General features: G+C 34.3%; 1 protein-coding gene across 1 annotated transcript in view; it reads right to left on the bottom strand.

Annotated features, from left to right (window-relative positions):
* Window positions 1-1705: 1705 nt before the first annotated feature.
* The window catches only part of DOK6 (docking protein 6), a gene marked incomplete at both ends in the record, with an annotated part of 248722 nt that continues 231713 nt past the window's right edge, over window positions 1706-18714 (bottom strand). The window contains one exon of the mRNA XM_084281323.1: window positions 1706-1845. Coding sequence (XP_084137449.1) covers window positions 1706-1845 — 140 coding nt within the window. The remainder of the gene's footprint in view (window positions 1846-18714) is intronic.

An 18714-nucleotide genomic window follows, 5' to 3' on the forward strand; every position in this document is an offset into this window, starting at 1 on the left:
TGGGGTGGAAGTGTTTCATTCAAGTGGATCACAAAGCCTTTTTATTCAGCAGCTGTTCACTGAGGTGTAGAAAGCTGTGTCTGCAAAGTCTCTCAGCCTGTAAAATGGTTGGAGAAAAGCTGGACATGATGTACTAGTAAACGTTTAATTAAAAGCAGAAGTTTCTTCCATACTTTTTAATACATATATATAGATATGTGTATATATAAAACAATCAAACAGCACTTTTTCAGTTAAATTGTAGTACATAAAACTGATTGTTTAATTGGAAAAGAGTCTGTGTCTCCTCCTTGATATGCTTCCAGCCTGTCCTGAGAAACAACTAATGAGAAGAATTCCTCTAGTAATCATGGCAATCAGTTTCATCCTGGGAATAGAATGCAAGGCCTGCTTGTATGATAGCAAAAGAGAAGATTTTTCTCCCCACATTTTCACACATTTCAGGGTATCATGAGACGTACATAAATACTTGATATCACTTACAAAAATCCAAATATTCAGGATAGGTAAAACTTGATCCCTACCTACTGGTATGCCTTCCAACTTACTCCCTTGTTACTGATCACAAACACACCTATAACAATTGAATTTTGAAAGATGTCTTCCAAAGACAGAAATTTCCATTGAGATGTACTCATCATCCTTTCCAAAGTAAACTGATGCTTGATATGTGATCATACAAGATACGATGTGCATCTAAAACAGAAAGCTGAGAAGGAAACAGAGAAAATTCAAAGGAAAGCTGAACATAGAGAAAAAAAGACCAGAGCTCAACTTCTGGACCATAACTGGTCCAATCATGGAACAGGGGATTGCCAGCCAGGGATGCAGCCCACGCTTATTATTTTGAAGAAGAGTTTTCCTGCTTTTTAAAGTTATTCTTGCAAGCATGGATACTTAAATCAATTGCAAATTAGAAGGCTTCTTGGTAGTTCTAAGGATGAGACTTTGCTGCTCACATGAACATTCGCAGCTCCTGTGGGCATTCATGAGACGTATGTGCATATTAATAATTGCTGAATTTGTGCCCCAGGAATTTAAAGAATTTAAGAAATGTACTAGGCAATAACCTTATATTAACACATTAGATTCTGTTCTCAACAAACAGCATTAACTTGCTGCTATTTGGAGTCTGACTCTAAAAAACACCAGGCCCTCTATGGCAGTTAGCAACCCTGCTTGGCTCTGAAGGCAACACCTGCAGTGCTTATGCTGCTTGTTCCATTGGCAACATTTCAGTGAATCCAGCTGGAGTTAGTGGGCTGCAGCAGTGACCTAAACATGTCGCCAGTTAGGATGGGCCAACCTGCTGATGGAGATGGGTAGGAAGACCCCAATGTTGAATGCGTCATTGTGACAGAGCCCTGTGACAGGACCTTCTCTGGTCATGCAGAAACCTTCACACCAACACAGTTTCATTTGTTTTAACCACTGTCTTACAACACGAATGCTTGCCCCCCCGCCCTCCCACCCCTCCCCCTCCTTCCTAAACATATTAACAGAAGGAACGGCAAAATAAATAAAGACTTAGCCTCTGCTTCAGGGAAGCTGCCTCTCCAGGTTCCCATCTACGCGGTGGTCAGGCTGGAGCTGGTAGGCTTCAGTTTTCATGGCGAGTTGTGGGTGCGGAGGGCACACGCTGCTCCCTGGCCCTGGCGGCAGGTTCCAGGCTTGACTGTCTCTCTCGGCCGGCTGTCCCCGGCTGTCATTGCACGAGGCCCGAGCTGTAGCTGAAGGTGTAGCTGCTGGCCAGCGAAAGGGACTGCTGGTGCTCTTCGCCCTGCTCTGAGGGGTAGCTGGGAAATGTCTGTGCCCGGGACACCTTTGCAGAGCCCAGGCCGTGACCTGCAGGGGGGAAAAGGGATGTGTGAGAGGCTCACTGAAGTTCAACACACTGGTCTGAGGCACCAGGTGAGCCACAACTGTGCTGCCCCAGCACAAAATCATGGTATTCCCTGGGTATTCTGCTGCTCCTGGTAGTGCCAGGGTGCTTCGGGAGCAGACCTACCCCATTGTGCTTTTCCGTGGCTAGAAAGGAGGGTTTTGCCTGCACCTGAGGCATAAGCAGGTGACACATATCCAGCTGAGGCAGAGAATTCCCAGACCCAACAAGTATGTTATTTAGGCTTGGATTTTATTTTTGAATTGCAAATCTACGTCTATATATTTGATACTCTGTAAGTCTCTTATATTTCTTAGAGCTGATGAAGAACTAACCCACTTCTTATTTATCGGATGCCCTACTTAACTGGTAAAAGTTAATTGGAAATGGAATAGGGCCATCTGGCAGAAGACTAGTAGGAAGAGGATATAAGATCTCAGGTGGTCTTGTGAATTTCACATAGTCATGGCTTGTTCACTCACAGTCAGGGAGATGGGAAATCATTCATGAAAAGCTATTAAAAACCCAATGGCAAAACTTAGCTAACTCCCACAACTTTATTTTGTACCCTGATCATTTGCCCATTTCAAAATCCCCTCTTGAAATTGAGACCTAATTAGTAGCTAAACAGGTGTAACTTCATGTAAAGTATATTCTCCAGATTTTGGAAATGCATATTGAAGCTTAGTTTTAAAATGGTTTTGGAAAATGCTTTTTAAAACAATATTTAATACATGTATTATAAGTAGGAAAGCAAAATAGTATTTTTCTGTTGAGCACAGTACTAATTAAGAATACCTTTAACAGAATATGCACTTATACACTGAAGAATTCTGCTTATGTTGAAAGGTTTCAAAATGGTTAGCAATTTTCTAGATTGCCCTAGTAGTACTGGAAGTAAGAATGCTGTTACCAGACTTGCTAAAACTTTGTCTTAATTGTTGTAACATGAAAAGTTTGACTAAAACATGTTACTGACTGCTTCGTGCAAAAAAATCACAGTTTCTCTGAAGACAAGTCTATAAGAGCAATACTGGGACCAAGAGAGGAATAAAAACTAAATTAAAAACAGAATAAAAGGTACATCTCAGTGACACTGGAGACAATAAAACTACAGACTGAATTCCCAAGGGCATGTTAATGGCCATAAAATCCTTTTCAGAGCATGACCAAGCAGAATGAATTTTGTATGTTTGATTTTACTGTTCATTCAGTGGAGTAAGTTGACATTGGCTATCAAAACTTGACTAAGATTCCAATTTTAACTGTTTTCTGCTTTGAGAAGCTTTTGTACTGAACAATTAAAATGTGTGGTGGTTGTGAGGTCTGACCTGCAAAGTAAAAGCACTGAAAAGGCCGATAATACATTGAGAATAGTCTTAAAAGCTGTACTTCAAGTAATTTTTAACCATTATATTAAGTTATATTAAGTTTCATGCAAACCTAAACATATAAAGTAGCATGATTTTAGTAGTAGTAGTAGTAGGTTTTAATTTTGTGTTCCAAATCTGTCATTTCTTCTAAGGATGTATTATCTTGTTTTCTTTTTATTCAGAAATTAGAATCATATATTTTTAAGGGCCATAGGTAACTTTTAATCCAGCCATGTGTTTAGCTATATCTTTGTTGTTTCCTTTCTTACTAGTAAAGATAAATAAAATATGTCAATGTGACATTTTCCTCCATTCTCATTATTTATCTTATCCAAAAAGTGTAGAACACAGAAACAGACCCTGTGACAATGAGCAAGAGTAAAAACACTTGCTAACCAAAGGAGTTCCCTTAACTCAGGTCTATTTATATCATTCACTGTCTGTCATATAGCCAATTTTGAATTTGCTGCCATAAAATATTGCAGCTTTAGTACAGAAATGAAGAGTGCTCCCACTAATTTCTAGATAAGATATTAAGGCAGTCTCTTAGAATACAAAGATAAATTTGAACTTATTAAGGTTAAAAAGTAAACTGAATTCAGGTCTTCCATTTCCTAGACATATGCCTCAGCTGCTAGCACATTCCTTACTGTTCCTTAAAAGAAATTTTTAAGCTGCTAAATCACTTAATAGGATTCAGACATTCTGTAAGAAAAAGGGTTAATAAGGGTGTCTCCTTCCCTGACTGCCACAACACGTAGTGAGAGATAGAAACAATCAGAGATCCAAAAGATTAAAAGACACACTCAGCAGAGACAAAAGATTAAAGACACTGGGTCTAGGCTCAATTCAAACAGTAAGACATCACTATATGGATATAATAATGAAAAGAATAGATCTCAGTTCAAATGAAACAAGAAAGCTATGGATGATAAAGAATTTCTGACTTTGGAAAGAATGGCAAAATATTTATTTTCATCTCTTTTTTTTAAACAAATCAAAACAAAACAAAACATATTTTAACATTTAAATAAAATCAATGAAAAATAATGGTGGTTAAAAAATGAAATGCTTCAACGGCTTTCAAGTTTGCTTAAGACTTCCAAGTCTATAACTTTCCAAAATTAGGAGTTTGTTCATCTTTTTTTATTATCATTTATTATTATTATTATTATTAGGCACTAGAAATTCTCAATCACAATCATTTCTTTTATTTGCATTCCTACTAAAGATCATTTTAATACTGATATGGCTGATCAACATCATGGAGCCTTAGCCTGGAGAGTCTCCACAGTCATGCTTTACGTCAGCAGTAAGAATTTTGTGGTAAAGAATTTAAATCCCACAGGTTTCTAAGCTTGAATAATATATTCTAAGGTTGAATAATATTTTCTCTGTAATTTTGGGATCTTATTAAGAGGGAGGAAGAAGAACTCCTTTTTTGTGGATTTATTTATTGTGGATTTTCCATCTCTTTGATGGAAAGCCATTTTCAAGAATAATAGCCTAACTCTTCTCTATTGTTCTGAAGTCAGCATAAGAGGAATTTGATTACCACACACTTTGTAACCTGAAGACACCATCAGAATTTTATTTATTTATTTAATTTATGTATGTATTTATTTATTTTTTTTTCCCCTGTGGCATACCTATGCAATGTATTTTTTTGTCTTCTAGGACAGGACCTTGTTAAGCATTATTCAGTCTACTTCATCCCTTATTTAAATTTACTCTCAGGATCACAGAATGCAATGAAACTGTAGTCCCAAGCAATTAAGTATGAATGATTCATAAAGATAATTTAATGTAACCTGTCAAATTACAGCAAAATTAGATTTTTTCTGGTCTTAATTATATTGGAAGCAGAGGCAGTATACACAAGAATCTTATTTCTTGATATGGTGCTTATTTATAACAATTCTTTAGAGGAAATACTCAATGGTTTCCTAGTAACAGCAATGACTGATGTACATATAAGTAGATCGATCACAACTTCTAAGAGGAAACTTGCAGTACTCAGCTAAATGAGACGGGGGGGGAGGGGATCCAGGGATAAGCTTTAAAAACTCCCTTACTGCTGCTTTGCTTACTTGGAGATGTTTCTCTCTCTGGGATTCAGAATTCAAATTCTTAACCAAAATACATGTGCAAACCCTTTTTTTCTAAAACAAACAAACAAAAAAGGTCAAATTTCTTTTCAAATAAAAGAAGTCAAGGGACTATCTCATCTGGTATTCTCTGGTTAAAGCACTCATTTATGATATACAAGTCCTGTGTTAAAATTCTCTCTCTGGGTAGGGTTTGTCATTACACTTTCTGTAGCGGAAAAATAAGCTGAAAATGTTCCCTTCCTCTTCTCTGCCCACACCACTGTTCAATATCTCTCAGTTGTGCCACTACAACTGTCTGAAAGACTGCTTTGTAAAATTAAGCATTTTGGCCACTTGGCTTGCCAGAGAGCCCTAAAATTTTTTGCACTTGCACAGCTGAGGAGCAGAAACAAGTCACCAAAGGGAAGAGATGACAGGACTTTTCCAACTGGCTTTAGTGCCAGATTGTTTGTCTAGGGAATGAGGACCTGTGAGCAAATAGTAAGCAAATATGATGGCAAATTATATTGCCATCAGGCTACTCAGGTCTCTGATGCAGGATCACTTTCGAAACCCTGTGGCTAAGCTTTTCTACTATAAGATCTCATGTATGCGTACATTCTTATATTACAGTGATTAAAAGTTAATTGGACCAGAGACTACTGTGTATCAGCTTCTGTTGCAGATCCTTTTAAGCACCTCACATTAGATAGTCACTAGATAAAATAAAGAAGCAGTATTTTGCAGCTGCACATCAAGACTTCATCTGGGATTTCCTAACCCCTGAGCAGATGACTTTACAAACAAAATGATGTTTTCTAATGTAGTTTTTTTTTTTTTTTTACATTACTTCTACATTACTTTTCTACATATTACTTTTCTAGCTAATAATAATAAACTTTATTTTTCAAAATAAAACTTAGCATTTCCATTCCCGATATTATGAGCACTAAATTAAAGTCATTAAATTAAAGCCAACTGGATATTCAGATATTTTGGAAATTTGTGTTTTGGGAGTCCTCTGAGACTTCATGAGGACGAAAGCTCTACGATTGTAAATGTTATAGACAAACATGTTTTTTGAATAGAAACTTTGATGAATCAGTCAGTGCAAGCTGACCAAGCTGGTGAAACACTTGCTGTACTGTAAAACAGTCTTTTATTTTTTAAAAGTATTAATTGGAAAATTCTGGTGCTCACGATAAAGAAAACAGTCCGGAAAACAGTGAAACTGAGATGATGTTTTATCTACAAAGGATAAAACATCAGGAGGTGAATGAAAACATGAGGAGGTGAATGAAACCAAATGAAACAAATTAGCTATTATGTTTCGGGAATGAAATGATAGCAAGGACTTAGTTCTATGTTGTTTGCTCACACAAATCTGACCAGACAATGAATGTGGTCCCTCAGATGGAAAAGTTCACAAAGCTAATATCAGCCTTTAATCTAGATTTAAGTTCTCTAAGGACGTTTCCAATAGCAGTGACAGCTCCTATTTTTACCAGAGGAAGCCCACAGATTGTACTAAAGTTTTGATGGGGAAGTGTGTCTTGAAATGGTTCAGCCTTTAATATTCTTTGTAGCATTTTTGTTAAGACAGGACAAAATGGGAAAGGCACTGTAGCTATGCACTGAAAGTCCTCTAGGAAAAATGAAACTCTTACTGCAAGAAACTAAATTACTATGACTGCTTATTTCCAATGGAAGCTTTTATCCTTCTAAGAGCTTTTGTTGCAAAGAAAGAGAGTCCACATTTTATTCTGCTTCTCAAAAACAACAACAACAACAACAACAACAACAACAACAACAACAACTACCCTACTACAATCTGAAATCAGTTAAGTGGCTATTATTGCATAAAAAAAGGATACTTTCATTTAAGGCAGAAAATAAGTGATTGCTGTTATCCTATTTATAAATTGATACTGGTTAAAATTCTGCCAACTCTCTGTATTGAATATACAGTGTCTTCTATTGAGCTATTGATGACAAAGCAGCTTTTCCTTTTCTGCTGTTAGATGATTGGAATAACTAAAGGAAAGTTTCATAGCACGACAAACTGCTACAAAGCAAAACATTTATTTTGCAGTAACGATGCAGTTGGATTGGAAGGGCATTAATTGGTACAGCAGTTATTATGCTGTCCCTCACAGAAAGATGCAACGGAAGGGAGCAGATGGAAACTGAAAAATAGCATAAACTACATTACAGCTTATTGATTTTCATATACTAATTGAAAGTGAAAACGTGGGTCTATTTCAACTCCAAATAAAGACATACAGATTTTCCCCTGAATTTAACTGCATTTGGAATTAAAAATCCAGGGAACACAGCTGGGCTCCATTTTTTATACTTTCTAAAACAATTTTGTATTTCATTTCATTATATATATCTTTAGGGAAAATAAGTATTTGGAAACATAATTTTTGAAACAGATTTTAAGCATTACTTTTTATAATTAAAAATAATTTTGAATCAAAATATTTTAAATTGATTTCCTAGAATATATAGGAAATATGTTAAGAAAGTGAATATAAAAAAATCCAACAAACAACCTTCCTTATATATTAAAATATTTTGGTTTTATTCTCAAATAGCATTTTAATTTTTGTTGGAATTTTAAGTGAAATGTATAATTCTTTTTGGATATCATTGAGATCAGTCAGTATCTGAGTAGATTATACTTGTTACAGAATCCTACCACTTTCCAGAACTAAAAGTCCATTATTTATCTTAAAAGTTTTTGGGATTGTTATCAAGTCACACTCTAGAAAAGAAGAAATTCTACTTATGCATTCAGAAAAGACTGCTGAATTGGCAGTGAATTTACAAAATTGTTGCATCTTAAGGATTAAGGTTTCAATATTGCAATTTTGGCACAAGAATGCTAGTGTTTTATGATAAGTACATTTACACATCAATATTTTGAAACCAAGAAAATGCATGTACTTGTTTTAATACTTACAAATAAAGGTAATTGACTGTGAACATTATGTACAGAAGAAATGAGCATTCTTTCATCTGTACTCCTACCTAAAAGAGCAAGTGTTTAAAAACACTATGTTAATCATATAACTAAAACTGATGTATTGACTAGAAGGCAGATTGATTACTACATAGTTTAATCATAGTTGGGTGTTGCAAAACATTGCTTTTAAATACTTTGCTCTCCTATTGCATTTAAAATGTATTTTATCTTTAAAATCCTATCACAAGCTATCACAAGCTGCTGTAGCTCTTGTGGTAGAAATATCAGAACATCAACAACATCTTTCACAAAGATGAGTAGGTTTACCTTGCTCTCTACTTTTAATTTATTACTCTTTGACTGCTAGGGATTTTTTCTAATAATTCATCTTTTTATTCATAGTACCAGCTTTCCATGCCTCAATGCGTTATAAAGGGAGGAGTCATATATATATATGCCCACTATTGAACATCTCCATCTACTTGACCATGTGTCACATTACATTACATTACATTACATGCATCACATCTTTTCCATTTTTACCCCTATTCCTGCCGCCAAAATATGACACGTATTTGGGAGAAAGTAATATATTTTTCATCTCTGTGACTCCTGTGCTATTCTGTTCATAATATATATTTGTATGGCTTCATGCCTGAACCACAGAGAGATTAAATAAAAGAAGTTATCCAACCAGAGTGGTAATGTTTTTATTCCTGCACTCTAAGCCAACATGCAGATAAGGACAGAAAGCTCATACTAAGCATTCTCTTGTTGTCTTCCATATACAGACTACAGTGGTCTTTACATAGATTAATTGATTTCATCTTTCCATCTTTTTGCACTTTGCTAGTCTTACAATAAGAGAAAATCCTCCTCCCTCCCTCAGTTCTGAGTCCAGCTCCTTAACTTTAACATTACATTACATTACATTACATTAACATTACATTACATTACATGCATCACATCTTTTCCATTTTTACCCCTATTCCTGCCGCCAACAGAGTTGAAGGAGGCATAATTGTGTTCTCACTTAACACAGAATTAGGCTAAGGTCCAACTTTGCTTCAAAACAAATAGAATTTTCCAGATGAAAACTCTTGGACAAAAGGGTTTTCTGAGTTCATTTTCACAGACTATGTAAAAGTTTTTTTTTTTTTCTTTTTTTTTTTTTTCAGTGGTACTTTGATTATGAATTATAAAAGATGTATCAAAGCTGATCTAAGCTAGTCATGCTTAGAATGAAATTGCTTTCAGAGCTATCTTCCAACTCAAATTATGCTTTGATAAGATGCAATACTTTGTTTTCAGCTATTTTGCTTTTTGAGAGAAGATAAACCACTTTGTTTTAAATCACTCAAAGAAAACATTCAGCTGTTTTTCATAAGTAGCATGTTATATTAGGAGACCTGTGATTTTCTCTAGATCAAACATGATACAATTTGTGTGTGGTAGAGAAGTGACCATGGACAGAGCTTTTGTTTTATAATGAAAGATACAGGTATCATGACCTTGAAGAAAAGCTTCCAAGAGGAAATCTGTGCAGTTTAATGGTGAAATCTGAAATCTTGAATATGATCTTGATCTTGAATGTGATCTTGAGTGTCCTAACAAAGTTTCTGGAAAAGGCTGAACACTTTGTGCAAGGTGGCTAGCATCCCCAGCCTAATTCATCCTTTCAGCCACAGACTCAGTCAACAAGAAACTAATATAAACCACTAAGTAAGAGAATAATAACTTTGTTCCTGAACTCTGTGTCTGTCCAAAAGCAAGTAAAATTATTTCATTTACCACAGAAGTAAACAGAGACTAAGCATTTTTATTTGCACAAAACGCAGCTAATTTCATATGCCTATTCAAGCTCAAAACCTAATGAGCATTTTAAACAGGATCTTCACAGTACTGAGACATTCCATGTTATCAATACTAAGGAAATAAGAAAATGACAGAGGGAAAATTATTCCAGGTGACTATTTCTTTTACTTTAAAGAACATTTGAATTGGTTAAAAATGCTGACAAATGACAAGATGATAGAAAAAAAAGACAAGAAATAAGAAGAAAATGCTCTGATCCTAAGTGCATATAGGAAAGTAAAAATTAAAAAAATAGCTAAGGAAAACTCCAATTAAAAAAAAAAAAATCAAATAATTTTAGTCTTTACAATACTTTGCCTTACGGGGACATAAGAAACAAGCAAAATGAACCAATGGGAAAAAATACCTTTCTAGTGGAATAACAAAAAAGTGGGAAGAATATAAAGGTAGTGAAAACAAATACAAATGATAGCTAAAATTGTGTGGATTCAGTTATTTTGTCTCAAGTAATGATTTTCTGCTGTATTTGAGTAGGCAAAGCTGGTTGGTCACTTGGCTGTCTTCATTTGCTTTTGGTTCCTGTGTGGAAAGAGTAGCAAGTCACTATATGAGTCAACTGATTGTTGATATCTGTACATAAATAAATTTCAAATATAGTTTTCTTTTGCATCCTTGAAAATTACACCTACCAGAGTAATTCAAAATAGGTAGCTATACATGCAGTGTTATCATCTCACTTTACCAATTTGTTAGCTCACTGTTAATTTTTCCTTTCCTGAAAATATGTTTATTGCATTTTTATCAAAGCCAAACTAAATGAGCATTCAAAATATGGGTCTTATCAGTTAACATGTTAAAAATAAAAAATTCAACCCCTAAATCTGTAATGGATTTAGCATGAAGATAAAAATTCCAAAAATTTTGCAAAAATGCAAATTTTGATATTGCATATCAGTTTGATGATGTAGAATATTTCACTGGTAAACACTTACTGCATTTCAAACCATGTTGGTATTTCTCCTTGGATACACTATTCAAAAACAAAACAAAACAAAACAACAACAACAACAAAACTACTAACTACAAAAAACTGCACGAAATCTATTGATAGTACAGAGGTGAAGTAAAATAAAAAAATTCTAATTTCATATTAGAATATATGTAAAGCTATATGAAGGAAAAAATGTTCATTGACAAAAATGTATAATGTAGTTAGGATACTGCCTTTGAAAATGAAATGCCGCTGGAGGTTGATTGATTACTACTGTCCAATCTTTTTGCTGTTATAGTTCTGTTGATATTTAGTGTTGCCAATATTTTCTCGCTTGGTAGTATTTTTATTATAAACACTCCATTCACAAAGATTTATAACTACCTTATAAAAAGTTGCCATAAAATGAAACTCAGTACATGAGGTCTGAAGCCAGGGAGCAAATTTGATATGACAGGATGGAGTGTGTATGATTTTCACCATGGTTAAGTGCAAGTAAAATACAACTTTGATTAGAAAAACAAACAAACAGCAAGCAGTATAGTTTACACTGCTTGACATGGGAAAAGGTGTGGAGAGAAGGATTTACAGCACTCCAAATAGATAGCTAATGTACAAATTCTCATTTTTTCACAGCCAATTTTATCACATGAGTATTATTTAAGAGCTAAACACATAGAACACGAAGTCTATGGCATTCAGGATGAGTGTGGTAGTATAGCTCAGCCCTTACTTTGACTCTCCCAGCCAGTTTCTTTGCACACATGATGAGCTAGGGAAATGAGGAGATAAATGGTAATAAAACTAACCCTTATAAAAACCCAACCCAAACCAACGAAATATCAAAAATCCAATCCTGAACCATGTTTTATGCCTGCTTGGCTTTCATTGTGTAGTCAGATATGCTCCAGTTCTGGACTGTTCAGAGAAAAGGCAGGGATGTCTTGCTGTTAAAAATGGTTATGAAGTATAATTGGACCATGCATTTTGATGTCAGATATGTCTTAGATTACTATAACAAATTTTTGCACTACAGCCTTAGTCTCCTTTGAGCTGTGCTAGTGCTCTTCACTGCACAAAAGCTGCAAAAAGCAGCTGCATCAGCTGCTTTGTTTTTATACTTCTATCTCTGATACAGACCTCAGAGTCATCCTGTCATTGCACTTCCTTATATATATTTGAGGACCAAATTCTGTTCAAGCTGTAGATAATATCCTTCAAAGATAGAAAAAAAATCTTGGACTTGGTAAAACTTCTGTCATTCAAGGAACATTACAATTATATGTAACATGGGAATTAGTCTTGCGTATGTGTATTTTGCTGGGAAGTGGAGGAGGAGGGCGGGTTGTGGGTGGCAAAAATGTACTCCTCAGTTTAATAAAATGAGTTATTTAAGCTGACTACAGATTTTCCTTTTTTTTTTTTTTTTTTAATTTCTTTGCTGTCACCAATGAACAAACTTCAGAAAAGATAATAGATCTCATTAATATATTCAGGGATGAAACACAGCTTTTAGAACTTATACCTTTTAAATGATGTTCTATTTTTTATTCATGCATTGAAAGCATTTCTGGAACCATTTGCTATTCAGATTTAAGCTTTCGATGAAATAGTAATTGGAATTATTCTTTAGAGGACTTTGAAGTTATTTTATGCTACAACCAGATAGTAATAGTAGATGCCATATAAAAGTGAAAATATTACGTTAGCTTAATTAGCTCTCCGGCAATGATTAAGAGGTTTCTTCTAACACTTGAAGACATGAAGATGAAATCTTTCCAGCAGTTGTAAAGAAGAAATTACAATGGTTTATTCTGAAAGCAATTTGAAATTATAGTTTTGCGTTAAACTTAACTAGTAAGATTCAAGATGCAGACATTTTATCTAAAATGTAAGGTCTCCTGAGTTTCTTTAATACAGAACTTAACCTTTCACTATACATTCCCAGAACAACTTAAAAGGATAAACTGAACTACTGAAATACGGTGACTCCAAATTTAGGAATGCTGTGATACTTTCTCTCTGAAATAGCAAAGACAATCTGCTGAATGACATGCAATTACAGAATCATTTAGATTGGAAAAAGACCTCTAAGACCATCTGGTCCAATCTTTCACCTAAAACTGCCAAGTCCACCATGTTTCTTAGACCAAATAAAAGCATGATTATAGCTAGTTGTAGATTTAGAAGATTATCATATGAGGGGAATGTTTTTCCATCATGGCTGAATTACCAGAAAAAATGTGTTAAAACCTCCCTATCTTTCTCCTGTCATCTTTAGAGCAAAAGTTTCTCTTATACACTCATGGAAGTAAAAAATCAGCAGAGTTTTGAAAATGATCAGTAAGAAAGTTAAGCTTACACACACGAAAGAATTTTTCAGTTTAAATGTATGTTCAATCGTTATGTGTTCAACGCCTGCTTGTAAGGTGAAGTTGTAAAGTTCTACCAGAAAAAGTACCTAATACTTATACTTTTCTAGTAAGGAATTTTGCAGGCTACCAATTCACTATTGTAGTTTAGGATTGTGAATTTATTTTATGTTTTAGTGAGGAAACTTAAGCTGAGACATAAAAGATTGACTAGAAAAAAATTGATAATTGATAAATGATTTTTGATCATTTTGATAAATGATTTTTCTATTTCCAATTATCCTAAGATTTGGGTATTTCTTAATCAGTATTTCATCTGCCCCAAACAGACCTTTTGATTATTTTCTGAAGAATGACAACTTAATGCTTCCTTTAGTTTCACAGGATTTAGTTCAGTTTTCTCATATTTCACGGTGAACCCTTGCGTGATTCATCAAATAGAAATAAAAAACCTTGCCTATCTAAAATATTTCAGGGCTCAGACACAATGTTATTATGGTATAAAAATTCATCTTGAATAGGATAATTTGAGATCAACTTGGTAAAAACTAAGCATCTTGAACAAGTTCGGAATTCTCATCTTAGTGGATCCCATCCTGAGCTAGCTCAAGAGACATGATGATTATTGCTGACATGGTAACAGGGACCTGTTCTGGTCACTGTTATTTAACTGATGGCCTTACCATCTCCATGTTCAGTGTCCAGACAGATTTTTTTCCCATGAATAAAGATTGTATTATATATTTTTAAAATGATTTATGGCTATTAAGAATGTCACTTCAGATTTCATTAGATTCATTTACCTTTCATTTATCTTTACTTAGCCAGGTATTCTCAAAAGATAAATCAATATATATTGATCTGAATTGGAAATAAAATCCTACTATTCTCAGATGAGAAACATGCACACTGTATGGAAAAAACAAACAAACAAAACAAAACAAAAACACAAAAAGAGAACAGATTTTATGATATATGTAGATAATTAAGGCTTATTGTGAGTTTGAGAAATTCTCTAAGCATTACAAAAAATAATAAAATAAAAATAACTTAGGGGACAGATATACCAGATGTCCTGAATGTTTCTATGCCTTCTTTTAAGGTAGTAGACACTGTAAGTGGTAGAACAGTTTATTAGATGGATATAGGTCTAACCCAGCAGGAAAACTCCTAGACTCCTTCCCAAAGACAGGCTTCTGTGCAGCCTCTGAAGGCACTGGGAGGTTTCTGTCTGCATTGAGCTTAATAGAATTTTGAATTCTTCCTTTCCTTGCAGAGATTAGAAAGATAAAATATGTGGAAACAAGGCAGTTCACACAGGCTAAACAAATTATTTTACTCCATAATTTATTCATTAAAATAAAGAAGTTCAGTGATTTTAGATTATATAAATTTAATTGGAATAAAGTAGATGCCTTAAAACATCAATGAAGCACTCAGAAAAGTTAATTCTTTTTTTCATGGCTCTATAAATTATTTCTTCTAGCTGTAAAAGCCTTCAATTACTCACTAGGAAATCAAAAACAATGGTTGTAATTCATTGAGGGATGCGATTGATGTTCTTTTGCATTCCCCCTGAAAGGGAATTCACTGTGATTCAGTGTGAACAAGCTGTGTCATTTTCATCCAACTTGTGTAAAGCTAGAGGAAATGAGCTGAGGTAAATCTTAAAAAGATATGTCAAACTATTTGTTTTTGTCTAGAGATGGGAGTCATCCCTTTTCCTTTTTTTCCCTCAGATGACAGAAGAAACAACATAAGTCAAAGCACTTATTTCTTTCCAATTAGCTAATAAACAAATAAATAGAATATCAAAACTAACAATAATAACAATTCTTTTTTTTTTTTTTTTTTTTTTTTTCTTTTTTTCCCCCTTGGCATTTATTTTGTGACCACTCAAGTCACAGAAACTGTAAAAGCAGTGCAGCTATGATTTCAACAGCTTTCCTTAGTCCCAGCAGCCTGGAAGAGAGTTCTGACAAAAACAGTGCACTCTGGCAGATCTGGCAGATTGACATGCTGAAAGCACAGGTAAGATAGAAAGGGCAGAAAGCTATCATCTCTTAAGTGATGCCCTCTCTCAGTGCCCATTAGTTAAATGTTATTAAAGTAAGCTAGGAAATAAATATTTTATTTTTAAAAATTTCCCATAGCACAAAGCAATAACCAACAATGATATTCAGAACATGCCATGTACAAATATTTCATACAGATATTTGGAGAAAAGAATGTCTTATGTTAAACCAAGGCATTTTCCTGATTGTAATTTTGCTATTGGCTTTGATAGGAACAAGCAGAAGTCAAATTCATTGTGAGTGTCTGTAGTATTGCATAACAGAAAGTGAACAATGATGATTCCCTCAAGATGGTTTGGTGTTAAAGATATAGGTCTTTGGTAGCCGATTAGCTAAGAGCAAGACAACACGGAGCCATCAGCAGCAGAAGAGAAAGAGAAGTAACATAAAAGACCTATTTCATCGTATCTGAATGAAATCATCGTATCTGAATGAAATCATCGTATCTGAATGAAATTTCAGGTTCCACTTTACCATTTAATTTATGTATATGGCTATAATTTCTTGTATATGGCTAGACCATATACTACTCCAGCAATTTTCGGCTATTGGCATCAACAGAACAAGTGATATTCAGAGCATCCTTTTGTGTATTGCTGCTCCGAATACACTCAAACACAAAAGAGCCTAAAAGCAGCTTTTCCTTCTGTCCTTCCATTGCCTTGTCTTGTTGCTTTTTGTGCTATTTCTATTCTCAGTTAATATTACACCAGAGCAGCATATAATGTAGAAGCATACGATATGAGATACGATATTCTTGAGTTACAGCACTACTTCTTCATGAACACTGCAGAAAATATTAACTTGAATATAACATTCTAAGTTTATTATTGCAACTCTAAATGGAGGGGAAAAATAATAGCATATAAATAGTATTTCAGAAGGACAAGAAATGGGAATTTAGAGAGCTGGCGATCAACTGTGATTTAAAAAGAAAAAGCATAACTTTAGCAGAAACTACTTTGAAGGCACTGAATCTATTGAAACATGATGGCATACTTTTGCATTAAAGAAAAATGGCAGCTTGCAAAACCGTGCTGTATAAGGCACTGGCTCTAGGTTGCAAGCATAAAGCCAAACTAAAATTAAAAATATATATCCTCTATTTTACGAGCATATTGAGGACATTTTTTAAGAAAAAAAAAAAAAAAGCAAAAAATACCTAACAAAGCAATTTCATAAAATAAAGAGGAAAGCCAATGTTTTTTTCCAGTTATTTTCAATTTATCTTCTTATAGCCTTCTCCTCCCTGGAGAAATAATAATCAAAAATCAGTAATTGTGAGGAATTTTACTCATCACTTGTTTAAACAGAATAAAGTTCTTAGAAGAGTCCTCACGCTGCAACAGCTGAGGTGTGAGATAACTCTCATAGAACAGGTATGCTATTAACAACAAAATATAAACGATTTATATGATTAGAAGAGCATGAACTAAAATATTTTAAGTTATAGCTCACATTGGTGATGACTGCTTCATCCCTCCATCCTGATTACTCAGGACATCGATTCTGCATCATAAAATCACCGTATTTAAATCCTAAAGCTAAAATAATTTTCTTTGTATAGTCTTGCAGCTGCAGATGTGAGAACTAATTCACAGAGGAAGGAGTATTATATCCTTTTTGGAGAGCCTTGTCTCTCACAAAATGAAATCTTCGCATTCTTTTAAGGTTTCATATCTTTCTAGTAACAGCTAGTTACTTCCACTTCTGTTTCTTTAGGATGAATACTAATGAAATAAAGGCATGAGTATAGAAACCTCTAAAATAACTCAGAAACTGTTGCAGGAACTCAAAATGTCAGCCAGTGTATACCCATTATAAAAATCCCTGGCTTCATTAATTCACTTTTAAAGGAAAAAAAATAAATAAACAAACATTACTGCTTTTTAAATAAATTCATAGAAACAGTCATATGCTAAAAAAAGAACTGTTCTGTGGCATAGGACCCCTCTGTCCATTTGCTTTAGAGGATAATCAGGAACTGAATTTCTGGGGAGCTATCAGAATTTCAGAAGATGTTCAGGCCTGCTGCTGAAGGCTTTGAGAACATATGCTTTGCTTCTATAAATGTGTTTTCCAGAAGATATTCAGGGATTTCAGTATGAAATGAGCAAGAGGAGATCCAGTTTTTAAGTCTTTGCTGGAAGGGTTAAGGAGCAATATTTCAGGCAACTGGACCACCATGATGCATTACATTGTATCACCTGAATCAAATAAAGGATGGAAATAAAAGTTTTCACTAAGTTTAAAAACAGATTAAAACAGTTTAAAAACAGATGCACCATTTTACCACTACAACTATAACAGCAAAAATGAGGAAGCAGTAGCAGCAAGAAGCACATTGACAAGGCAGCATTACTATTTCTGCGAGATATTATTCTTCATTTTTTAAATAAATTGCCTTGAAAAAACATCAGACGTGTCACAATACCTTGCAGTGCCTTCCTTCGGGAAGAGAAGGGACCTCTATAGCATATGCTATTTTTTTTTTTTTCCCCACAAATAAGATGTGATTTTTGGTTGACTGAGTATCACCGTTTGACCAGGTTCTTTAAAACTACTGTAAGCACCTAATATTGCACCAGATCCATTCTTTTTATTTTATTTTTTTCAGTGCCCTGTATTTTCCTAACAGGAACCTAGTATATACGTGCTTTTTAACTTACCAAATAGAAACCTTTTCAAATGATGAGCACTACCAAACCAAACCACTGAAAAAATTCTGTCCCTTGCTTAATGCAACTGTGATGCAGTGGGTGCAAGAATAGGATGTTTCCAGGTTTCTGATCTTTTTCCTAGAATATCATACAGAGAGCAAAACATTCTTTTCATTATTCTGTAGTAATAGCAATCTCTCTGCTACTTGCCTTACTCTTGATGGTCAGAGGTAAGGCACAGGAATGGAGTCTTTTTAGTGAGAAAGAAAACACCTTTTTAAACAGAGCCTTTTCTTACTTTCCTCCCGTTAGTATTATTATCTACATCCAATATTTCCATATAACCATAACTCCATAACTTGTTTTTTAACTTTATCAGCAATATCTCACACATATACACTTTCCACTAAGAGTGATCTATGGTAAATGTATAATGCAATATTAAGAATCCTAAAAATATTCTAGAAGATTTTGAATATTTTAAG

This window comes from Netta rufina (genome assembly GCF_964035555.1).
Source record: "Netta rufina genome assembly, chromosome: 2".
NCBI lineage: Eukaryota > Metazoa > Chordata > Aves > Anseriformes > Anatidae > Netta > Netta rufina.